Here is an 18,862-nt window from a genome sequence, read left to right as displayed (position 1 = left end):
AACTTTGAGGGCAATTTACACTCGTAAAGCCGAGAATCCAATGTTGGCTTTCAGTTCAATTCACAGGTTCATTCAAGAAGCTTCACAGAAAGACTCAATCAGGAAAAAGAAAATGATTGACTACATCTAATCACATTTTCGTACTAAAATTAGATTAATTAGCGCAAATAGTTTCAAACAGTTGTATACAGCTATTGATAAATGAAGAGTTAAGATATGCATTCTTATATGATAAATGAAGTTAAAAACAAGACGATATTTTTTTCTCTATTCGCATGCCTTATTCATGGTACAAAATTTCTTATAAGAAATACTCAAGGTCTATGATGCAAAAAGAGAATTTCACATGACACAGATCAAATTATTACAATAAAAAGCCAAAACAAAGAGTTCTTGAAAAGATGTTCCCCGTCAAATCAAATCTAGAATAAAAAGGGGCATTTTCACGCAAGTTACTTGCTTCAATTTAAAAATGGCTTGAAAAAGCAAACATTTTAAAAGATACTGAATTCTTTAGTCTGAAACTTTTTGGTTTCAAGGCTGGTTTGGGCTTAGGCTCCATTGATAATATTTTCAATAGGTAACCTAAATTGTTTCTTTAACAATCACAGGCTTGCGTTTTCTGAGTGGCTTATTTCGTCAGGCAAGTGGGCATATATATTTTTTAGCTTAAAATTTTGTTTTCATTATCATTTGTCATCAATGTTTAATTCTTTCAAATCCATTTTTTATATTTTGTACCAACAAGATATCATTTTGAATAATGATTGTGATGTAACCTACTCACTACTTAATTATCTGAACGAGTTTTCGATATAGTAATTTTGATAGGACGCTGACGAGTTGTTTTGAGTCAAAACCTAAGCGTTAACAAAATCAAGGAATCTAATGTATTCATACGACGCATTTGCTATCTCTCAATATCCCTAATATTACGATATATTCTTTTTAAGTGCACTGTAACAAGGTCCAAAAGGAAACCAAAAACAATGCGTAACATGAAAAGCAATACGGATTGTAATGAGAAAAGTAAAAGATGCCTATATAAAAAAGAGATAAACAAGAATAAGATATTAGAGAAGAATACTACAGAGCCACCAAGTCTTAGATAACAGTTTAATACTTTTCTATACAATCGTGATTGATGGCAATAGCTCCTTTTATATATAAGAAACGACTTTTGTTTAATTGGGCAAATGAAAAAAGATTTCATGAGGTCCTTAAATCTTTCAACAACGCAGAAAACAGCAATACATAATGAGATGATAATTAGACCTCCATTTCAACAAAGTTTTAAATTTATAAAGTTTATCTTTTTGTCGAGAGCTACTTTCAAGAATTTCAACTTCATTCGTTTCATTATAAAATGCTTTATCAAATTGTTTGAGGGTCTTGTTGGGCCTCTGACACTAAGGAGCCTTGGGAGTACCTTGAACCATGATATGCATCTGTTACGCCACTGCCTCTAGGTTTGTTTGTTTAAGAACACCTCTGTCAAAAGCACCCCTCATTTAGGCTAAATTACAAAGTAGGTCTTTACTGAATGTTGTGTTTAAAGTGTGGAACGGGCATTTCCTGGCAGGGAAGGATGCTTCTAAACCATGGCTCAGGCAAACAAAATTTAAAGCTATTTTTTTGCACTTAAGGTTCAAGAACTTTCCTTTGCCTTTGGGTTTGTGAATTATGAATCTTTATAAGTCTAAAAAACTTTTGCTTGTAACCTTTGTTAATCACAACAGTAAATGAGAAAATACACATAAAATCAATCTACGTTAAAAGGAACCTACCATGCAGTTTTACAAGATTTGCAGCATTGAATTTTCATCCATGCGTGACTTTTTCTGCATTTGCCCCATTTTGCCCAGTGATGACAATATTTATGTTTATCAGTGCAACGTTGCATTTGACTCCCAGCTTGAAAATAAATTTAAATTAGAATCTACTGATAGCAAAAGATGAAGCTTAGAATTCAATTTTTGGTCTAGACTAATCGAAGCTTAAATAGATTTATCATATTTACCATGAAAGAGATTAAGCACCAAAATACAGATACTCATATTTAATGATGAATATGGTGCAGTTAAGAGTTTAACCAAAGTATGCACAAAATTATTGTTACCATATCAATCTTCGATACACTTCCTGTTTTAACTCTTTTTATAAGAACACATTTAACAAGAAACCGAGGTTCAAGTTACCGAAAAAACGTAGGAAAAATTAGACAATATTAAACATCTTAAATGACAGATATTAAAAAAACAATCTGTTTTGGAAAATTTACTTCCAATTTAATAAAAAGAGAAGATTCAATGAGTTGTAGCTTTAGCATGTGTCTAAAAATTTCAGTCAAAAGTGTTATCTAAATGCCTTGAATAAAATTTATAGAATGCAATTGTAGAAAAATAAACTTTGAAATATGAACAAAGTTCAAAACATTCGAGCGTCTTATCATCCAAAAAATTTCAGCACCGAGTCTCGGCAAAAACTTGCTGTTTCTCATAACAACGGGTGTACTCTGCCTAAACTAATCTATCGTTGCGCATAGTTCTCATTTACTAACTGATCATATGCGAAAACTTGCTATTTCTGTATTATCTAGTTTCTTATTTATAGTCCTAAAGATGGGGAGGGGTCGTATTTTAAATGTAACGGGGAAGGGGTCGATGGGGAGGGTGTTGATTTTTTTGGGTTCAACAATTTTAAAGGATACTGACGAAAATCTTTTTTCTTAAAAGTAGTGACACTATTTACATTAAATCCAGGGCCCAAAGTTCAACTTACTCTGTACAGGAATCTGGTATCAAATCAAGGCCTAGATAGTTTTCGAATTGAGGGAGGGCAATGTTTACCGCCATTATATTGAATATAGAGGTTCTCAAATCTCAAGACCCTTAACAACTCCCCAACCCCCGCTATCTCGGCCCTTGTATCAAATAATTGATAATGTTATGTTAGACGAACCTTTCTTGCAAGATTGACAGCAGTTATGCAACATCCATTCTCGATTGTTCCTACACTCTCCACTTTGGGCCCACGCCCCACAGTATTTGTTTGCATCATAGCAGTAGTTGGTTTTCTTCCATTCTACAAAAACATTCTGATGTGTAACCTAGTTTATTTTTGCGACATTCAGTGCTCAAACTTCCTTCTTTTACTTTTAAAGGTCAAGATTAGAAACCTTTTACAATATTCACAATCTCACAATAAAAAACATTCGAAAATGGGTGTCTTTTCAAGATACAGATTATTTGCAAATTGGCAATAAAATTCCCAAAAAGCAAAATTTAATTCAACAGGCATATCAAAACACATACTTAATGTAAGTTTAAATATCGAGGTGTAAACACAACTATAAAATTCAGAATATGGCCCAGGAAATAGATGCAAAAGCTTAAAGGTGGGTATAGGTGCACTATTGCTTAGTGTAGCCACACCCAGACTTAATTTGTATATAGTTGTATAATTGACAATTGATTTTTTTGCAAAAATTTGCTCCAGTTATGTATGGTAATTGAAGCCCAATTCTAGTTCAAAATGCCATTGATATTGAAAAATAGCCAATATGATACCTTTTTTGCAAGATATGCAACAATTTGGCAGCATCCATTGGGCATTTACTTTACACTCTCCCCGTTTTGCCCATTCTTTGCAATTAGCATTGGTATCTGCACAAGTCCTGCGAATCTTTGATGCTATGATTTATTAAAACAGAGATTATGATAAGATTTGTTCAATTGATAAGACTAGCTGCAGCATAACGTAAGCAGATAAAACGATTTTAACAGCCTTAGAAACCAGATGAAGAAATTGCTAATGAAAATACAGAATTGCAATGCCGGACTGGAGCTAAAAAATATTGTATAAATAAGAGGTACAATGCAAGCAGAAACATTCTTATCAGCAAAGATATAATAACATTACGTGCCATAAGCTTGCTATTTTCAAATGTTTAAGCAAATTAACTTGTTTTCTTGTTTGTCTAGGAAAACTTAGACACCCAAAGTTTGGTTCCTTTAAATGAATTAAAATTCTTATTCTAGAAAGTTTGAGGTTGAACCAAGTAGTCTAGAAACGACAGATTCTAAAAATGACAGATACCAATTGATTTGTGAGTAATTTTTTTTAAGGTAATCATTGCAAATTTTGCTAACTTGAAATGCTTATTTAAGTAAAAGTTACACTGCAAAACAATTTTTGAAAGTCAGTGACAAAGAAGCAAATTCATTCATAGAGAAATGTTTTCCTTAAAAACCTATCCAGTTTTATATGTCTTAAAAATACTTTATTGTTCTGATCAAGCCCCAGGCAATTCCTAACTGCAACTTTATTTGCTGTACAGCAAAAAACACTTTTTTGGCAAACGAAAAGCACATAAATGCTATGTCTTTAAATTCTACTCAGGTGATATTTCTTTCTATCCAGATAAACTGCCTTGCTTGGAATGTTTCTCCGTATGTTCAAAACTTTGACTTTAAACAATTAGATATCAAACTAAATTAATCCTCAAAGCAAAAATTCAATCAAAATTATGTTGATGATTCCAATGAAATTTTGCTTGAAAATTGTCTAAATTTTTTCTTTCAATTTTAATAGCTATCAATGGCATTACCATTTTTGCAGGATTCACAACAGTTTGTGAGCATCCATCTTGGATTCTTCTTGCATTCACCTTGTCTGGCCCATTCACTGCACTGTTGATTGCTGTCGGAGCAATTCCAAGCTTGTCTCCAAACTGCCAATAAAATCATAAATCTCATTTTTTATGACAGAATCAATTATCAATCATGTTTTTCATTGTAACTTATCACAACTCTGTATCGCACAGGAGCTGAGCCTCTAAAAAAAGCTGTGGGGACCATGGAGAAAAACAGTTTTGCTTATAAAAGTGTTACAATACAGAAAAACCAGGGGTCAAAGCCCAGTAGCCCCATTAATTGATGCCCCTGTGAATTGTGATATGGTTGTGATAAGTAAGCCTTTTAACAGGATTTATAATTTCATTCATAATAACTGCAATACATTTTAGGCACTAAGCGTACTGTTTTTGTCTCTCCACTGTCATTTTAGCATTTGTTAGCTAAATCTAAAATCTGGTCAAGTTTACAGACACGGAAAGGTGCTTGTCATTTGAACATCAGACTGTAACACTTTGGCCTGTCCTTTACAGTAAGAATAGAGTAAAGGTATTTTTAGCATCAATGTCTGAATAACAAAAACATTGTCCATAGTTCCTTTTCAGAAATGGACTCTTCAAGCAAGAATAGCTTGGGGGTTTTGCAAAGAAATTTACGTTTAGTGATAAACTTAGCTTTAATTGGTAATTGATTCAACCCATTCTTCCTAGCACATAGAGCAGAATGAGTGCAAGTCAGAGTTTCATTGCTATCTTTTAAATTAGTAATACCTGCTTTACAAGATCTGCAGCAGTTTTCTAGCATCCAAGACTTGCTCTTTTGGCACTCTCCATTTTGTGCCCAAGTGCCACAATACCTATGATTATCTGTGCAATTGTTCGCAGAAGGGCTACAAACTAAAATAAAACAATATGTAATATTTCTGGCTATATTTTGTTGCGTATTAATACAATAAATGCCAATTTACATCTTTAATAGATTTCGTAGCAACCTTTAAAACGTTGAACAACCTTAAAGTAGGAGAGGGGCTGTGTAGAGTAGCAGCAAAGAAGATTCATCGAAAGGTTGAGAATTTTTCGATAAATAGTGCACGTGTTTCAAAGTAAAACCTGGCTGCATACTTGAGTATTATTTCATTTAAAACATTTATCTCTAAATTACATAATAACAGTTATCAGGGTAGTAACTAATGATGAATTCTGAGGTGTCTCAGCTCGCCAGTCGCCAGTACCCTTAGCAGTGCAAATCTTTGTCTCACAGGGCTGATAAAATAACTGAGTTGCTTTTGTCATCCTGATTCTGCAATCAAACATAATCAGATTGGCTTAATGATTTCCAAACATTGATAGAAGGTTATGGTAGCATAATCTAAGTGAAGGGAAGTGTCAGGAGTGAAATATGATCCCAATGTTGGGTAGTGAAAAAAAAGGAAGATTCAGTTAGTCGAACATATATGAAGATGTTACATTAAAGAAATTTAGAGCAGTTGCAAAGTTTCGATTTTGGAGGAAGGAGAGACACGGTCCTGGTCATGTGATCAGAGGGAGAAATGTAAAACAGTCAGGATTGTTATGAAATGGAAAATTTTGATGGGTATTGAAGGGCACAGGGATTAAGACCATCTTGGAAGCAATCTTTGATTAATACCGGGTAAGAATAGAAGAGGAAGAATTAGAGGTTGAACAGCAACAAAAACCTCTGATTGAAATGCTGCAAAAATTTTTTTTTAGAGGAAACATCTACCTACTGTTTGCAACAACTACAGCCTCATCCTTTTCCATCTTGTCTGTGGCTAACGAAGATATTTATTTTCATAGAGAAAAATGCATTTTATTTAGTAGGTGAAAACTTTAAAAACTTGCACCCTTTCAATAACTTTAAAAAATGACGTCCCTGCTGATAATTAGCTCACAATTACCGACTCACAAAAGTCTGAAATTCTCGGCCGCTTCTTAAAGTAGGAAGTGTGTTATACCTTTATACGAAAAGGTAGCTCAAGTTAGATGGGTTTTTCTTTATGACCTTTGCCTCTTTTTCTTATAAGAATTAATGCTGAACATTTTAGTTTTTCAGCACTGTAGGAATTTCTAGCAACGCTTACCATATTTGCATGAAATGCAGCAGTTTATCAGCATCCAGCTGGGATTCCTTTTGCATTCTTCTAGCTTAGCCCAAGCAGGACAGTTTTCACTTGAATCCTTGCACTTGTTGATCGATAGTGGTTCTAAAAGACGAGGATATGTCACTCTGACTGCTTGATATCAAAACAAAAAAAGAATTGTAAGTGAAATTTTATTTCATGTGAAATCACTGTGCATTAACACGAACATAAGTTTTTCTTTCTCTCGCAGGCTGCTAAGGTCCTTGACAATTAAAGGTACAACATTTATCTTTCCGAAATTCAGGCATTTTTATCTGGACCAACTTCCAAGAAAGAAATAGCCACCATTTACGTCTCAAAAGGCCTGATGTCGTTTCTCTCTCTTTAACCAGGATGGTTGTCGAAACAAATTGGTCAAATTACGAAAAGCTATCTTGTCACGATTATCAGTGATGAATAGATAAAGAATGAATGCCTGAAGGGACCTTTAAAAGTTTCCTGGGTAAATTTGGATACTAGTTAGTAGTATCGTGCAATTCTTCAGAAAAAAACAATACCTTTGATCTTTTCGGGTCTGGCAAAAATATTTTTAGTGCTGGGCAACATAGAATGACTTGATCCAATGATTCCAGCTAACATGATTGCAAGAATCATACTTGACAAAGAAGCATCCATTTTGATAGGTGTATCTAGAATCAAATTAAGAATGGATACGTTATGTTATAAAGATTCTTGATATGTTATAGAATATCTCTAATCATAGTCAATAGAAATACGCGTATTTCTATTGACTATGCTCTAATAAACTAATCGGAAGGGAACTGGAAAAGCTAACAAAGAAGAATGTGACACTTATTGAAACTCCAAGTACCTTCCTAGAAATTTCTTAACTGTATGTGGATGACGGAACGGGCACATGAAATGTTTGGGGTTGTTTTGGAGATTTGGACATTAAAGAAAAAGTGGTCTATGGCAGTTTTGCCCACGAGCATCGAGTATTCAGTTGTCGTAAGAAGACCCCCTCCCCCTAGGAAAGTTACAATAACATTCGAGATAGGATTAATGAGTTTACTGCCAATTATTGAAACAGTGTCATGGCGAACTTCAAATTCTCCAGGGTTTGCTCAAGGGCTGGTTTGGAGAAGTGCGATTTAATGGTTCCCATGCAATACTTTGTTATAAGTGGCATCGCTTGATATTTGATGGAAGTACAGCAACACACACCCCCTCCACTTACTTCCAACGCTTATGCAGTGAAACAAGCAATACGCACATTTTTATGAGAATACCTAATCTTTTGCTGAGCCTAAATACTTTTCAATTTTTAGGATTTCGAGCCTAAGATTATTATTAAATTATTCTTAAGCGACACAAGGTTTAACTGAGTCGCATTTCATCGTGTACTTCAAAACATATAGCGTGCAACTCCCATTTGATTTGCTTTTTAAAAACTCAAATTCTTTATTCATTCTTTAATTTCAGCGATTTTGAGCCTGAAGACTATATTCTTTACAATAAAAGTGTCTAACTGATAGGAATACCAAATTTTCAAAAAGTATATTTTATGTGAACAGACAAGGCCAATGGTTTTTAAATTGAAAACTTCATATTACGTTATTGCTCAAATTGATCCTCTATTTCATCATATCAAAATAAAACAAGAAAACCTTATTTTTTCTTGATCGTTTGACGTGTTTGTTTGCGTGGGTGACCTGTTGCCGACACCGATGAAGCGTTGCTATTTCCAGCATGAAGGAAGGGATCGTGTTGACAGCACCTAGCAGACCTTATCGTTTTGCAGTTTCATTCATTTTACTGGCCAGCTTGCTCTTGCTACAAGACTTTAGGGTTCAAGTTTAGGAAACACATAAATGCTTTATTTTCGTGTTGAAAAAATTCATTGAAAGAAATATCAGCAAAATGAAATATCCATAAAAAAAATTCACTACCAGTTTCTCCAGTATATTAGTGACAAAACTACTTGCTACATGCATGACCCGAGCATCAATATTTTTTAAAAAAATTCGATTTTGTACCTAAGATAGTTCTTAAATTATTCTTGCCCAACACAAGGTGTAAATTCGCCTTAAGGTCAAAGAAAAAAGTTCAAATCTTTTTGATGCGTTGCTTCATCATAAACTTGAAAAATAACAGAACAGAAAATTGAATGTGGCATTAAAATACAAAGTCAAGTCACTGAATCATACTGTAGAGTTAATTACTCACAGAACGAATGAGATATTTCAAAACATCTATTTATATATATAGCGTGAAAGCCATAGTTGTTTTGTGAGAAAACAAGATAAATAAAAAATTTAAGTCTTGACGAAACTTAGCATGGTGTTTGTCTTGAATTATTTTCAAATCTTAACGATTTTGGGCCTCAAAAATCTTATAATAGACTTTATTCTTATAAAAAAGTGTGTAATGTTCTATGCATGCAAAAAAATTCAAAATTTTCCGGAAACCACTCCATATCATTATATTCTCAGGTATTGAATGTATCAAATATCAAAAGTTTCGTAAGAAGGGCACGGGAACAGTTTCAGACTCAGCTTTAAAAGAAGCTGCTGAAGAATATTATAAACATGACAAAAAGGACATTGATCAATACACATAACACGTTTATACTTGGCTTGTATCATCAGTTGAAATACTTGATAATATTGAACAAACCCTTTTCTGCAAGAGAAGCGTCTTTCTACCTCGTGAACAGTTCGGTTCTGACAACTCTCACAAAGTGACCAGGTAATCTAGTCGGATCTAGGATGTCCCATTGATTTTGTCAGGTGATAATGTTTTTGCGACATAACGATGAGGGGCTTTCCATGTTTGTGCTCATAAGTCATTCAAAGAATGAAAAGACAGCTCCTTGCACATGCCCGAACAAGAATCCTTTTTAATTCATTAACGAGTTTTTACCACAACCATTCGTTTTCAACTTCAGTATATAATTTGATTGCAAATGAATTGCTCGCAATCACTCATGCAAATAGGTGCGAGGTTTTCATAACACAATTTTGATTTTTAACAAAGGTTTAAAGACCTTAAATAATTGAACAAGTTTCGGGATTTTGGATACCTCAAACCTTTTGACAAGTAGAGTAGTGGCGGAAGTTCCGGGGGCAACTTTTCCTCCCCAGCCCCCACCCCACCCCCCAATTCGATAGGACTCGGGAAACTTTTTTACCCTTTAGTCCTACCACCAAAGAAAGGGCTACACGCAGTAGTCTTGTATAGGAAACCAGAAATCTCCATCTAAATAATCTGGGAGAGGTTGGGTTGCGTTATAGAATTGTTTGATAAAATGTGATATTCTTGGGTCTGGTATTCTCAAAAGTTTTATCACGTTTTTGTTTGCAAAAAAGATACGAAGATGATAATTTGTTCAAGAGATAACTAAGGGTACACGCTTTTTTATAAGAACACTTACTGCAGCTACAGTTTCAGTTCAGCCTGGCGGTTCTTATTTTTTGCATAATTTCAGCTCACGTGTCTTTCATATTTTTCCTACCTTAAACTGATATCGGTGGTGTTGTATAGACTTTATTTTAAAAAGTTTTTTAATCTTTGTTTCAATGCTATTTTAATTATCGCTCTCTATTATTCTGCTGCTATTCTTTAATTTCTAATTTTGCTGGTATTATATTTCTTGAGTTTTGTTGAATCTCAGCCTGCCTTGTTTCTTATGTTTTTCCTTTTGTGGGCAAATCTCAGCCTGATGTTTCTATTAAAGGTCGTTCTTATAAAAAAGCGTGTATACTAAGAGGCCCCAGAAAGTCTCGAGCATTTTAATCAAGGCTCTATTTTTTCATATATTTTGTGTCGAAGGGTGGACAACTTTAGCATATTGGTTATGTTTGTAACAACAAACAAAATCTCGGTATTGTGAGAACGTAGCCTTTTGACCTTTGCATCTTGTATCTGCATTGACAATTTTGGAATGCCTTTACTTTCATGGCTTGTGACAAACTTTCACTTTTCCATTAGAAGGGACATTTATCTGTACGTACAGGGGCGTATCCAGGACAAATCTGAAGGAGGGGCAGTTGGTAGTTGGGGCGCTGAAAAATTTTCAGAAATTGGTGGCGAGAGTACGCTGTATACACCAATGTAAGACCCTAAATACTGACAGAAAGCTCTCTATTCACGTTCTAAAGGAAATGTTCACAATAATTGTGCCAAAACATTTCCAAATAGGGACGCTAGACTTGCTTCAACTCGGTGAGGGAGGGGCAAATGCTCCCTAGTTGCCCCCTTTAAATCCGCAACTGTGTACGTAGCCTGGTATTTCTACAAAGTGGGAGAAATTTTAGATAGTAAACTCTTTTTCATTTACAATATTTGACAACAAAAACATTTATTTCATCACTTGCTGAATACTTTGTTTAACAAAATGTAGTTGAATAGGTTTAAAGACAGGTGTGTGCGAAAAACTAAAGTAAGTAAACAGTCCTCTTCAAACGTTGGTGTGGAAATGATACCTTAAAACAATTATGGTGTTGGCACTTCTGCCCTGCCGAATATATTTTCTATATATCTCGCTACATCCCGCTGAATTTTGACAAGCCTTTGGAGAATATTTCTCACATTTTTAGATTGTACGTTGATTAGACATGGCACAATCAAACTAGTTTCTAGATAAAATAATTATAGGATTAACAGAAAGCAGTAAAGGGCAGGGATATGATTTTGTCTGCAAAGTGCTTTGAAATGGTAAGGTCTATTTTTGCACTTATTTTGATTTATAGGTAGAAAGCTTGGAAGATGAAAAACAAGACGCCATGCTCAAGAAGTTGTACTTTTTATTTCATTTGCTCGAAAACGGAAATTTAAGGAGTTTGAAAACATCTAGAAAACGGTTATTCTGATTATCTGTTAAAGTTAATTTCTCGTAACTGTTTTTTTACCTCGTTTAACTTCTAACTGAAAGGGAAGGTAAATCTAACAAGAGTGGGCACAATATTTCATTGAGCTAACAGCACCCTCAAACTGCTGTTATTTGCCGCAAAATTACTGCAATCCAACTCATCAAAATTGCGTTTCAATGATAGAAATATCCTGACTATTCGCTTTCTTATAAACCAGCTTCTTATAAATATAAAAGTGTATTTTTGGTGGAAATTTCCATTAAAATTCTTTAATATATTTCTTTCTTGTAACTTTTGTGCGTTAGTGTAGTTTTTCCCCTAATTTTAACTGTCTATTGAAAAATATAGGTTGACATGACTTATAATTCAAAGCATGAGCACGTTGAATAATTTAATTAAAGAAGATTCATTTACTTTCAATGTAAATCGACCATAACGGACAAATAATATTGTCCTAACATGTCTACTTTGAGTTTGAGCTTTAAAATAGCATAAAATGAAGATCTTGGAAACATCCACACAAAAGTCAATATTTCTAGTTCAACAGACGCCTTCCACGGCTTCAAGTAATGCAATGGCATTTTTGGGATACGTGCTTCAAAGGACAAAATATTCGGTGAACACAACTTCAGCAGACAAAACAATTCAGCAAGACAAAAAGTACTCGGCTATTTGAACCATATTTTTGCCAATTTTGTTTTACAATTGTTTGACAGAAGAATGAGCAAGGGAATCTTAAACAGATAAAACTTTCTTCTAAATAGATTCCTTGTTATATAATCATTGTTATTTTTTGTTGTTCATTTTGGCAATGTATAATTCAAAATAATAACTTTCTATCAATTCCTTGACGCATTTTGTTATATCTAATAAAGGGAAAATTGTCAATCGCATTTTTTACATCACAGAATGCTTTCTGTAGAACTTTGTTTTGAGTAAGAAAACTGTATAAATTTTTTATCTATTACCTTCAGTGGCTACGCCTGTCTTTGGTCTTTGCATTTCTTCAAGAGATTTGGGGATCGTCCTTAGAAAAGAACAAAAGCAAGGGTAAGTCAAAAACTTGTTACATATCTGCTTTGACAAAGTAGGACGATGACATTTGGCATAGGCTGTCAGCATATCTAATTAAAGAATGAAGAGTCTAGACTAGAGCTCTGTAGTGTATATTTTCTGTTCATTCAGTAGACATTTTTGGAGCAAAGGAAGAATGAGATCTAGTTGCAAAAATTTTAAATAGTATATACAAACCATTTAAATGTCATTTAATCTTCATCGTTCTGTAAAAAAATCCTTCGTCTTGTTCAGAAGACGAATTAGCTTTTTCTGGCCCGAAAGTCTTTTGAATCAGCTGTAAGGAGAAGAGAATCCTGTTCACTTATCTGCGGCCTTGTCTGTCCGCCATTTTAGATTTGCTGCCGTAATTTTAGACTTACACTGGACATGCGTCAAAATACTGAAGCAAAAAGTTAAACTAATCATCAAATCCAAAACCTTGTAATAAAACTAAAATTAAAGGAACATAAAATCGATGATCCAGCCAAAGATTGTGATCTCAGGGGTTACGATTTTTAACTAGAATAGGCATCAGAAACTGCATTCTCATTAAAAGCCGTGCTTGATGCTTTTGGTTTGAAAGATAATCCTCATTTCGTTCTAGCAACAATGTTGAACAATCGAAATCGAAAGAACGATGAACTGCGAATATACAACGCGATCATTAAAGGATATGAGACAGACATACACCCTTCAGATCCAGTCTTTTCTACCAAAGTAGTTAAAGTGACGTTAGATGTTCAACTGATTCGCATTTTGGAAATCGTGAGTATGCTGTTAGAGGCAATTTCGAATTATTCTTCGAAGTAAACAAAGAGAGCCTTGCTCGATATTTCATAAATAGTATTATAAGAAACTCAAAGTCTGCTGAGAAACGTAGGCACATTCTTTTTATAAGAACTTGCCTCGGCTTTTTTAATTCTATTCTCATTAGAAGATTGGTTTTTCTAGAACGACATGCTTTTTAAACATTGTGGCTAAAAAATTGTTACCAAGACCACTAAATAATAGTTTTGCATGACATTTTTAGCGATAAAATATACAAAGTTTATAAGCCGATAAAATCTGCTCTTTTTTCTTCAATAAAAGAAAAGTTTAAAAACATTCTTTTTATCTCTTTTTTTTGAGGCTGGGAATGTTCTAACGCTGTTTTTATCTCTTTCGGCTCCTCTATTTTTTTCTCAGGTTTGTTCATGTATATGCAAAAACAAAAGTTTAGAGGTTATAGAAAAGAAAAAAACGTCGTTGATTTTCCTATCGTAACACGAAAATCGCCCCTGCCCTGCAAATCTTTGCCCTGATCTGTATAACGTTATAAATCATTGAATATTCATTGCACCAGTCTTGCAACCCCAGCTCCATCAACTTCAAAAAATGTTCGTAAATTGCCTGTGTTCTCTATATGCAGAATGAAAGAGACCAGTTTGTCAAATTGTATGTTTGGGTGAATCAGGTGAGTATAAGGAATAATCAGATAAACGTTTTCTTAATGGTTTTATAGACTTCTGATACAGACTTCGATTGCAGACCCTTCTCCTTTCAAACAATGTTGTTTTATATGTCCGCCAAAGATTGCATGGTGTCCAATTTATTCCTATCGGATGGGTATGACTGTAGACCCTCAAAGAAAAACATTTAATCAATGCTCTAGGAGGTGGTGGATTGTTCATTCGGGGTGTAAATAAATATTGGATAATGGCGAAAAGGAGTCTTATGGCTTTTAGTTAGATCTGGACTTAAGTTCAAGGACGAAAGACATGATATTACGCAGACAGAGGAACATAGTCTGTTCAAAAGAATATTTTGCGTTCAGAAAAAATGATAGTTCGAAGCAATAGTAGCCTAGCATCCCCTCTTACCTTACTTTCCGATTTCAATCCATATCTACGTTTATTTCTATAGTGGGCACGCAGTGTTTGATGAACTAAAATATACACACTGCTAATTCTATTTCGAGTTATATGGAGTTATTTATTCTAAGCAACCCCAGAATTAGATTAGGCAAAACGTCCACTAAGATTAATGAATTTCACACGTAAATGCCTTGCTCTTTTGTAATTTTAAGCTTTTTAAGTTACTTCAAAGACTACAACGTTTAACAAGTCACCCAAACGAAGCATGTTTTGTTATATAGATAAGACATAAAAGGTATGTTTAAATATGTCTCTCGCTTTAAGTACTGGACAAATCCATTACTGCGTTGGGATCCAAAGGAGTACGGGAATGTGACAACACTATTTGTCAATCCAGCCAAAGTATGGGTTCCAGACATTGTTCTTTATAACAGGTAAGCGACTAAAATGCCAGCTCTGTTCGTTTCCTTCAGCATGCCCAACAAATATTCTTTTAAAACTCGTCATTTAAAAGGCTCTGTAACCGTAGAAAAAATACGACCGACATTTTCAACAGAAGGAAAAAGTGGTTTAAGAAGCTGCAGTAGTATAGCACTTTGTAGAATTGAGATGCATTCGTAAGCGGATGGTTTGAATGATAATCGACTGCACAAATAGATTTTTCTCGGTATTTGATAGCTTAGCAGTTGAACTTTTGATTCCCCTGCAATGAACTTCAAAAAATCTATTCAAATTCTAGCAAAAAAATTCTAGCAAAAAGTCAACAACATTGTAAATTGTATATCATTTAAAAGTTTTGAAAAATATTTTTGGCTCTGACACCCCTCTGACATATGTCAACTAATGTTAAAGACTCATTGCTAACAATGAGCCATTGCGCTACGCAAGCATCCCATAATGCATTTTCAGACAGTCTGAAATCAATTATGGTTAATCAGTAGAAGTTTACTGCCATTGTTTGGATTGTCGCCTGGATTATTTGCCACCCTCGCAAAGGCTCATTGTTAGCAATGAGTCTTTAAGCTGATTGGCCACAATACATGCCGTTCAAAAATTGGACCAATAGAAAGAGTTGCAATCTTAGTCAGTTAGAACTTAACCTGGTAACAAAAACGTACAAGCCCAGTAGTGGAGGATTTGATCAAAGCTATTTCGGAAATTTAATTAAAATCTTGAAATGTTAATTTAGGTCAACAAAAGTCAATGCAATATTCAATTGTTACTTCAGTTAAAGCATTCTTTTTCTAGCATTGACGAAAATGGTGAATTCAGTGGTGGCCTTGAAACTTACAAACACAAAGTCCAAGTTAACTATGATGGCAAGAACTCTTGGCTCAATCCTGCGATATTTCGTAGCATCTGCCCCATGGATGTGCGCTTTTTCCCTTTTGATGACCAAGTATGTAAATTGAAATTTGGATCGTGGGCTCACGACGCATCGATGATTGACATCGAAGACCCTCCCAATTCCACCTCGGCAAATGATTACTACATTAAGCATGGTGAATGGGAGTTGTTAGGTGGGTATTCCTACATGCAAATTATTCGGGCACTTCTACATCATTTAAAGAAACAAGCAAAGTAGATTTCGTGAGTTAGTCACCCTTACAACTAAAAATGTCATGCAAAACTGTTTGTTGGTGGTCTGAGAAACAGTTTATAATATGCAATTGTAGAAAAATCAATTTGCAAACAATCTTTTGGTGATACAAAACTTGTAAATGGCTTTGAAAAAAGCAAAAATTTAGTAAACTAAAGCTTTTCGTCTGACACTCTTCAGAGTTTAAAACGTCAGAACATAGATCGAAAACTCTACGCTAAGAAATATATATACCCAGTTGTGGATCGAAATAGGCCTAAGTTTTCGAATCAAATTAGGTCATTTAAAAATCAATTTAGACATAATAACAACATTAAGAACACCCGAGCCTAAAATTCTTCAAAAGGTTAGAACACCGAGCTTTAACAGTGTTAACTGGTTCTTATACAAAAGATGAGCGAGAAAAGGTGTAGAAAATATAATGTCGGTTGCAAAAATTAAGCTGATATCAGTATTAGAATATCAGGAAATATTGGTATACATTTATTCATCTGTTTCTTCACTACCATTAATCACCGAAAGAAGAGTTCTTTTGGGCCAAAAAGTAGACATTCAAACAATGGCAATCAAAGACACCTTTAGGGGACGGGGTTAATTGCCAGGCCAAGCAGAAGCAGTGGGGAGAGCTTGTATAAGATGGTTGTGGAAAAGAGAAACGACGAAAACAAAAACTGCATATTTTTTGAATTATTTGATAAGAGATGGAAATTAATTTATTTGTAGACTCTTTTGATTGCAACTACTCTGAAAATCTGTACCTCTGATTTCTTGTCCCCAATCGTGAGAAAGCTTTTATCGTTATTTTCATTACCACCTTTGAAAAAATAATTGCACGATGATAATCTATTGTTAAACTCCTAGGCTTGACAGCAAAGCGAAACGCAAAGAAGTACCAGTGCTGTGCCAACCCGTTCGTTGATATGACTCTAACTGTCAGCGTGAGAAGACATGCAATAAGCTATGAGCTAACACTGATCATTCCATGTGCCTTGTTGTCGTCACTGGTGTATCTTGGTTTTATTCTGCCACCAGAATCTGGAGAAAGAATCGGCCTCAGCATAACAGTGCTGCTTGCAGTGACGGTTTTCCAAGAAATGACAAGTCAGCTAATGCCAAGATTTGATTTCCCATTTCTGGCCCAATATTATTTAGCGACGATATTCCAAACAGCATTCTCTCTCGTTGTGACAACCGTTATATTGAACTTCTATCATAGAAGCAACAGGGAAATGCCTTGGCTGGTCAGATTGATTCTCTTGAAATGGATGTATCCAGTTTTGTTCTGTGCAAGCAAAAGGTTTGAAAAAGAAGCAGATCCAGTTGATGCTCATGACGATCAAACTGAACGAGCAATCGTACCGTTATCAGACAAGAAAAACCCCTTCCAAGCACCAAATCAAGACCAAAATGACAATTTAAAGACACCATACCAGCCGGACATTTTAACAACCGATGTCATAATTCCAAGAGAAAACAGCATCGAAAGCAAGCTGTCAGCTATAAATGACGATATACTTATCACCGTAACAGATTGCGAACAACAAATTTTGCTAGGAAAGGAGGAAGAGGTTATTCAGGCCAACTTCAGTAAGAAACAAACGACGACAAATGATGAGCGGTCTTTCAGAGGTGCAAACATGAAGAGAATATCAGCTAAGTTTAGCAATGCTTCCGAAGACGAACTTAACAGTCTCATACATGAAAGCACGTCCTGCCTTGAAATCAATACAGAACCTACGAAGGCCAAGAAAAAAATGTCTACAGCAAGCAGGATCTCCCAAACAAACCCCAGTATTCGCAAGCGATTATCTAGAAGTGGCGAAACTCATTTCGCAATCGGAAAGGCTATAAACAGCTCTGCTTTCATGCTTCTCGGCGACAGTCTACGCGCTCAAGGCACCGCAATCTACAAAAAGCAGGAAAAGAAAAAGAGGGAAGAGATTCTTGCAGAACGTAAAAGAGACTGGGTAAAGGCTGCCAGAGTTTTGGATCGTTTCTTCTTGATTTTGTTCATAATCACTTCATCTTGCTTGCTGGTTCTTATATTTTGCAGAGCACCTCGTTTCAGTAGGTAGAAATGAGGTTAAGCATGAACTCGTATTGAAATCGAATGGTGCTGAAAAAATAGTGCGGTTCGTTGTTAAAAATATTTGAAGCATATAGATTTTTATGGGCTCTTTAATAGCATTGATTCGAGGTGATTCAAGGTGATTCGAGGTGATTCGTGATGAATCGCGGTGATACTTTGCAAAAAGTAGGATACGACGAGAGTTTAAAAAGAAGACAAAAGATGCCGGTGAAGTTATCATAGAAACTTTGCTGCGCGTTTAAACATTCATGAAGGGAATTTCGCAACTTTTCTGAAACGACATATGTCATGCCTGCTGCCAACTCACGACGTTTATTGCAAATATGGCTACATTTCGCGTGAAACATCGAAAAATCACGAGCAAACAACCAGAATCTGTGATAAATTGTCATGCTGTATGTTTAAAATAGCGAATTCCTTGCAAAGAAAACTCTTACGAGATCCTCTTGTCGATCTAAATAAAGATATGATTTGCGTTGTTAGAGGTGGGAAACTGGTATGAAGTAGGTCCAGAAGAGATTGACTTGGACAAGCATAGCACGTGGACTATTGCTTCTATTAATAGAAAAAGGCTATATGGGTCTCCATGAAGCTTCAAAACTAAAACGAAATGACACCAGAGCGTTGAAGCACTGAACAGAGATCTCCAGGTGAAGTC

The 18,862-nt window shown here is 35.0% G+C and overlaps 2 protein-coding genes across 5 annotated transcripts; one reads left to right on the top strand and one right to left on the bottom strand.

The window, feature by feature from the left end:
- Positions 1-146: 146 nt before the first annotated feature.
- Positions 147-12,986, bottom strand: LOC135693221 (uncharacterized). Of its 4 annotated transcripts, XM_065211631.2 has the most exons (10): positions 12,858-12,986; positions 12,575-12,633; positions 7,293-7,424; positions 6,736-6,858; positions 5,405-5,530; positions 4,610-4,732; positions 3,570-3,692; positions 2,962-3,084; positions 1,788-1,914; positions 147-422 (listed from the first exon to the last, which is right to left on the bottom strand). In XM_065211631.2, coding segments are annotated over exons 1-10 (951 nt in total). In that variant the 5' UTR covers positions 12,872-12,986; the 3' UTR covers positions 147-421. The 4 variants fall into 4 exon arrangements, with proteins under 4 accessions (XP_065067703.2, XP_065067705.2, XP_088967162.1 ...); XM_065211633.2 differs by lacking the exons at positions 12,575-12,633; positions 12,858-12,986 and adding an exon at positions 8,772-9,331 and having other exon boundaries at positions 149-422; XM_089111036.1 differs by lacking the exons at positions 12,575-12,633; positions 12,858-12,986 and adding an exon at positions 8,403-8,679 and having other exon boundaries at positions 149-422.
- An 896-nt stretch (positions 12,987-13,882) lies between these two features.
- Positions 13,883-18,832, top strand: LOC135693621 (neuronal acetylcholine receptor subunit alpha-9). The gene is made up of 4 exons (XM_089111035.1): positions 13,883-14,115; positions 14,840-14,949; positions 15,764-16,035; positions 16,977-18,832. The coding sequence occupies exons 1-4, from the start codon at positions 14,065-14,067 to the stop codon at positions 18,188-18,190; spliced, it is 1,647 nt and encodes a 548-aa protein (XP_088967161.1). The 5' UTR covers positions 13,883-14,064; the 3' UTR covers positions 18,191-18,832.
- Positions 18,833-18,862: the final 30 nt, after the last annotated feature.

This window comes from Rhopilema esculentum, chromosome 11 (assembly GCF_057945365.1).
Source record: "Rhopilema esculentum isolate cy_ngs chromosome 11, ASM5794536v1, whole genome shotgun sequence".
Classification (NCBI taxonomy): Eukaryota; Metazoa; Cnidaria; class Scyphozoa; order Rhizostomeae; family Rhizostomatidae; genus Rhopilema; species Rhopilema esculentum.
Note: the sequence above shows the minus strand (reverse complement) of the source record. Positions and strands in the feature narration are given on the sequence as shown.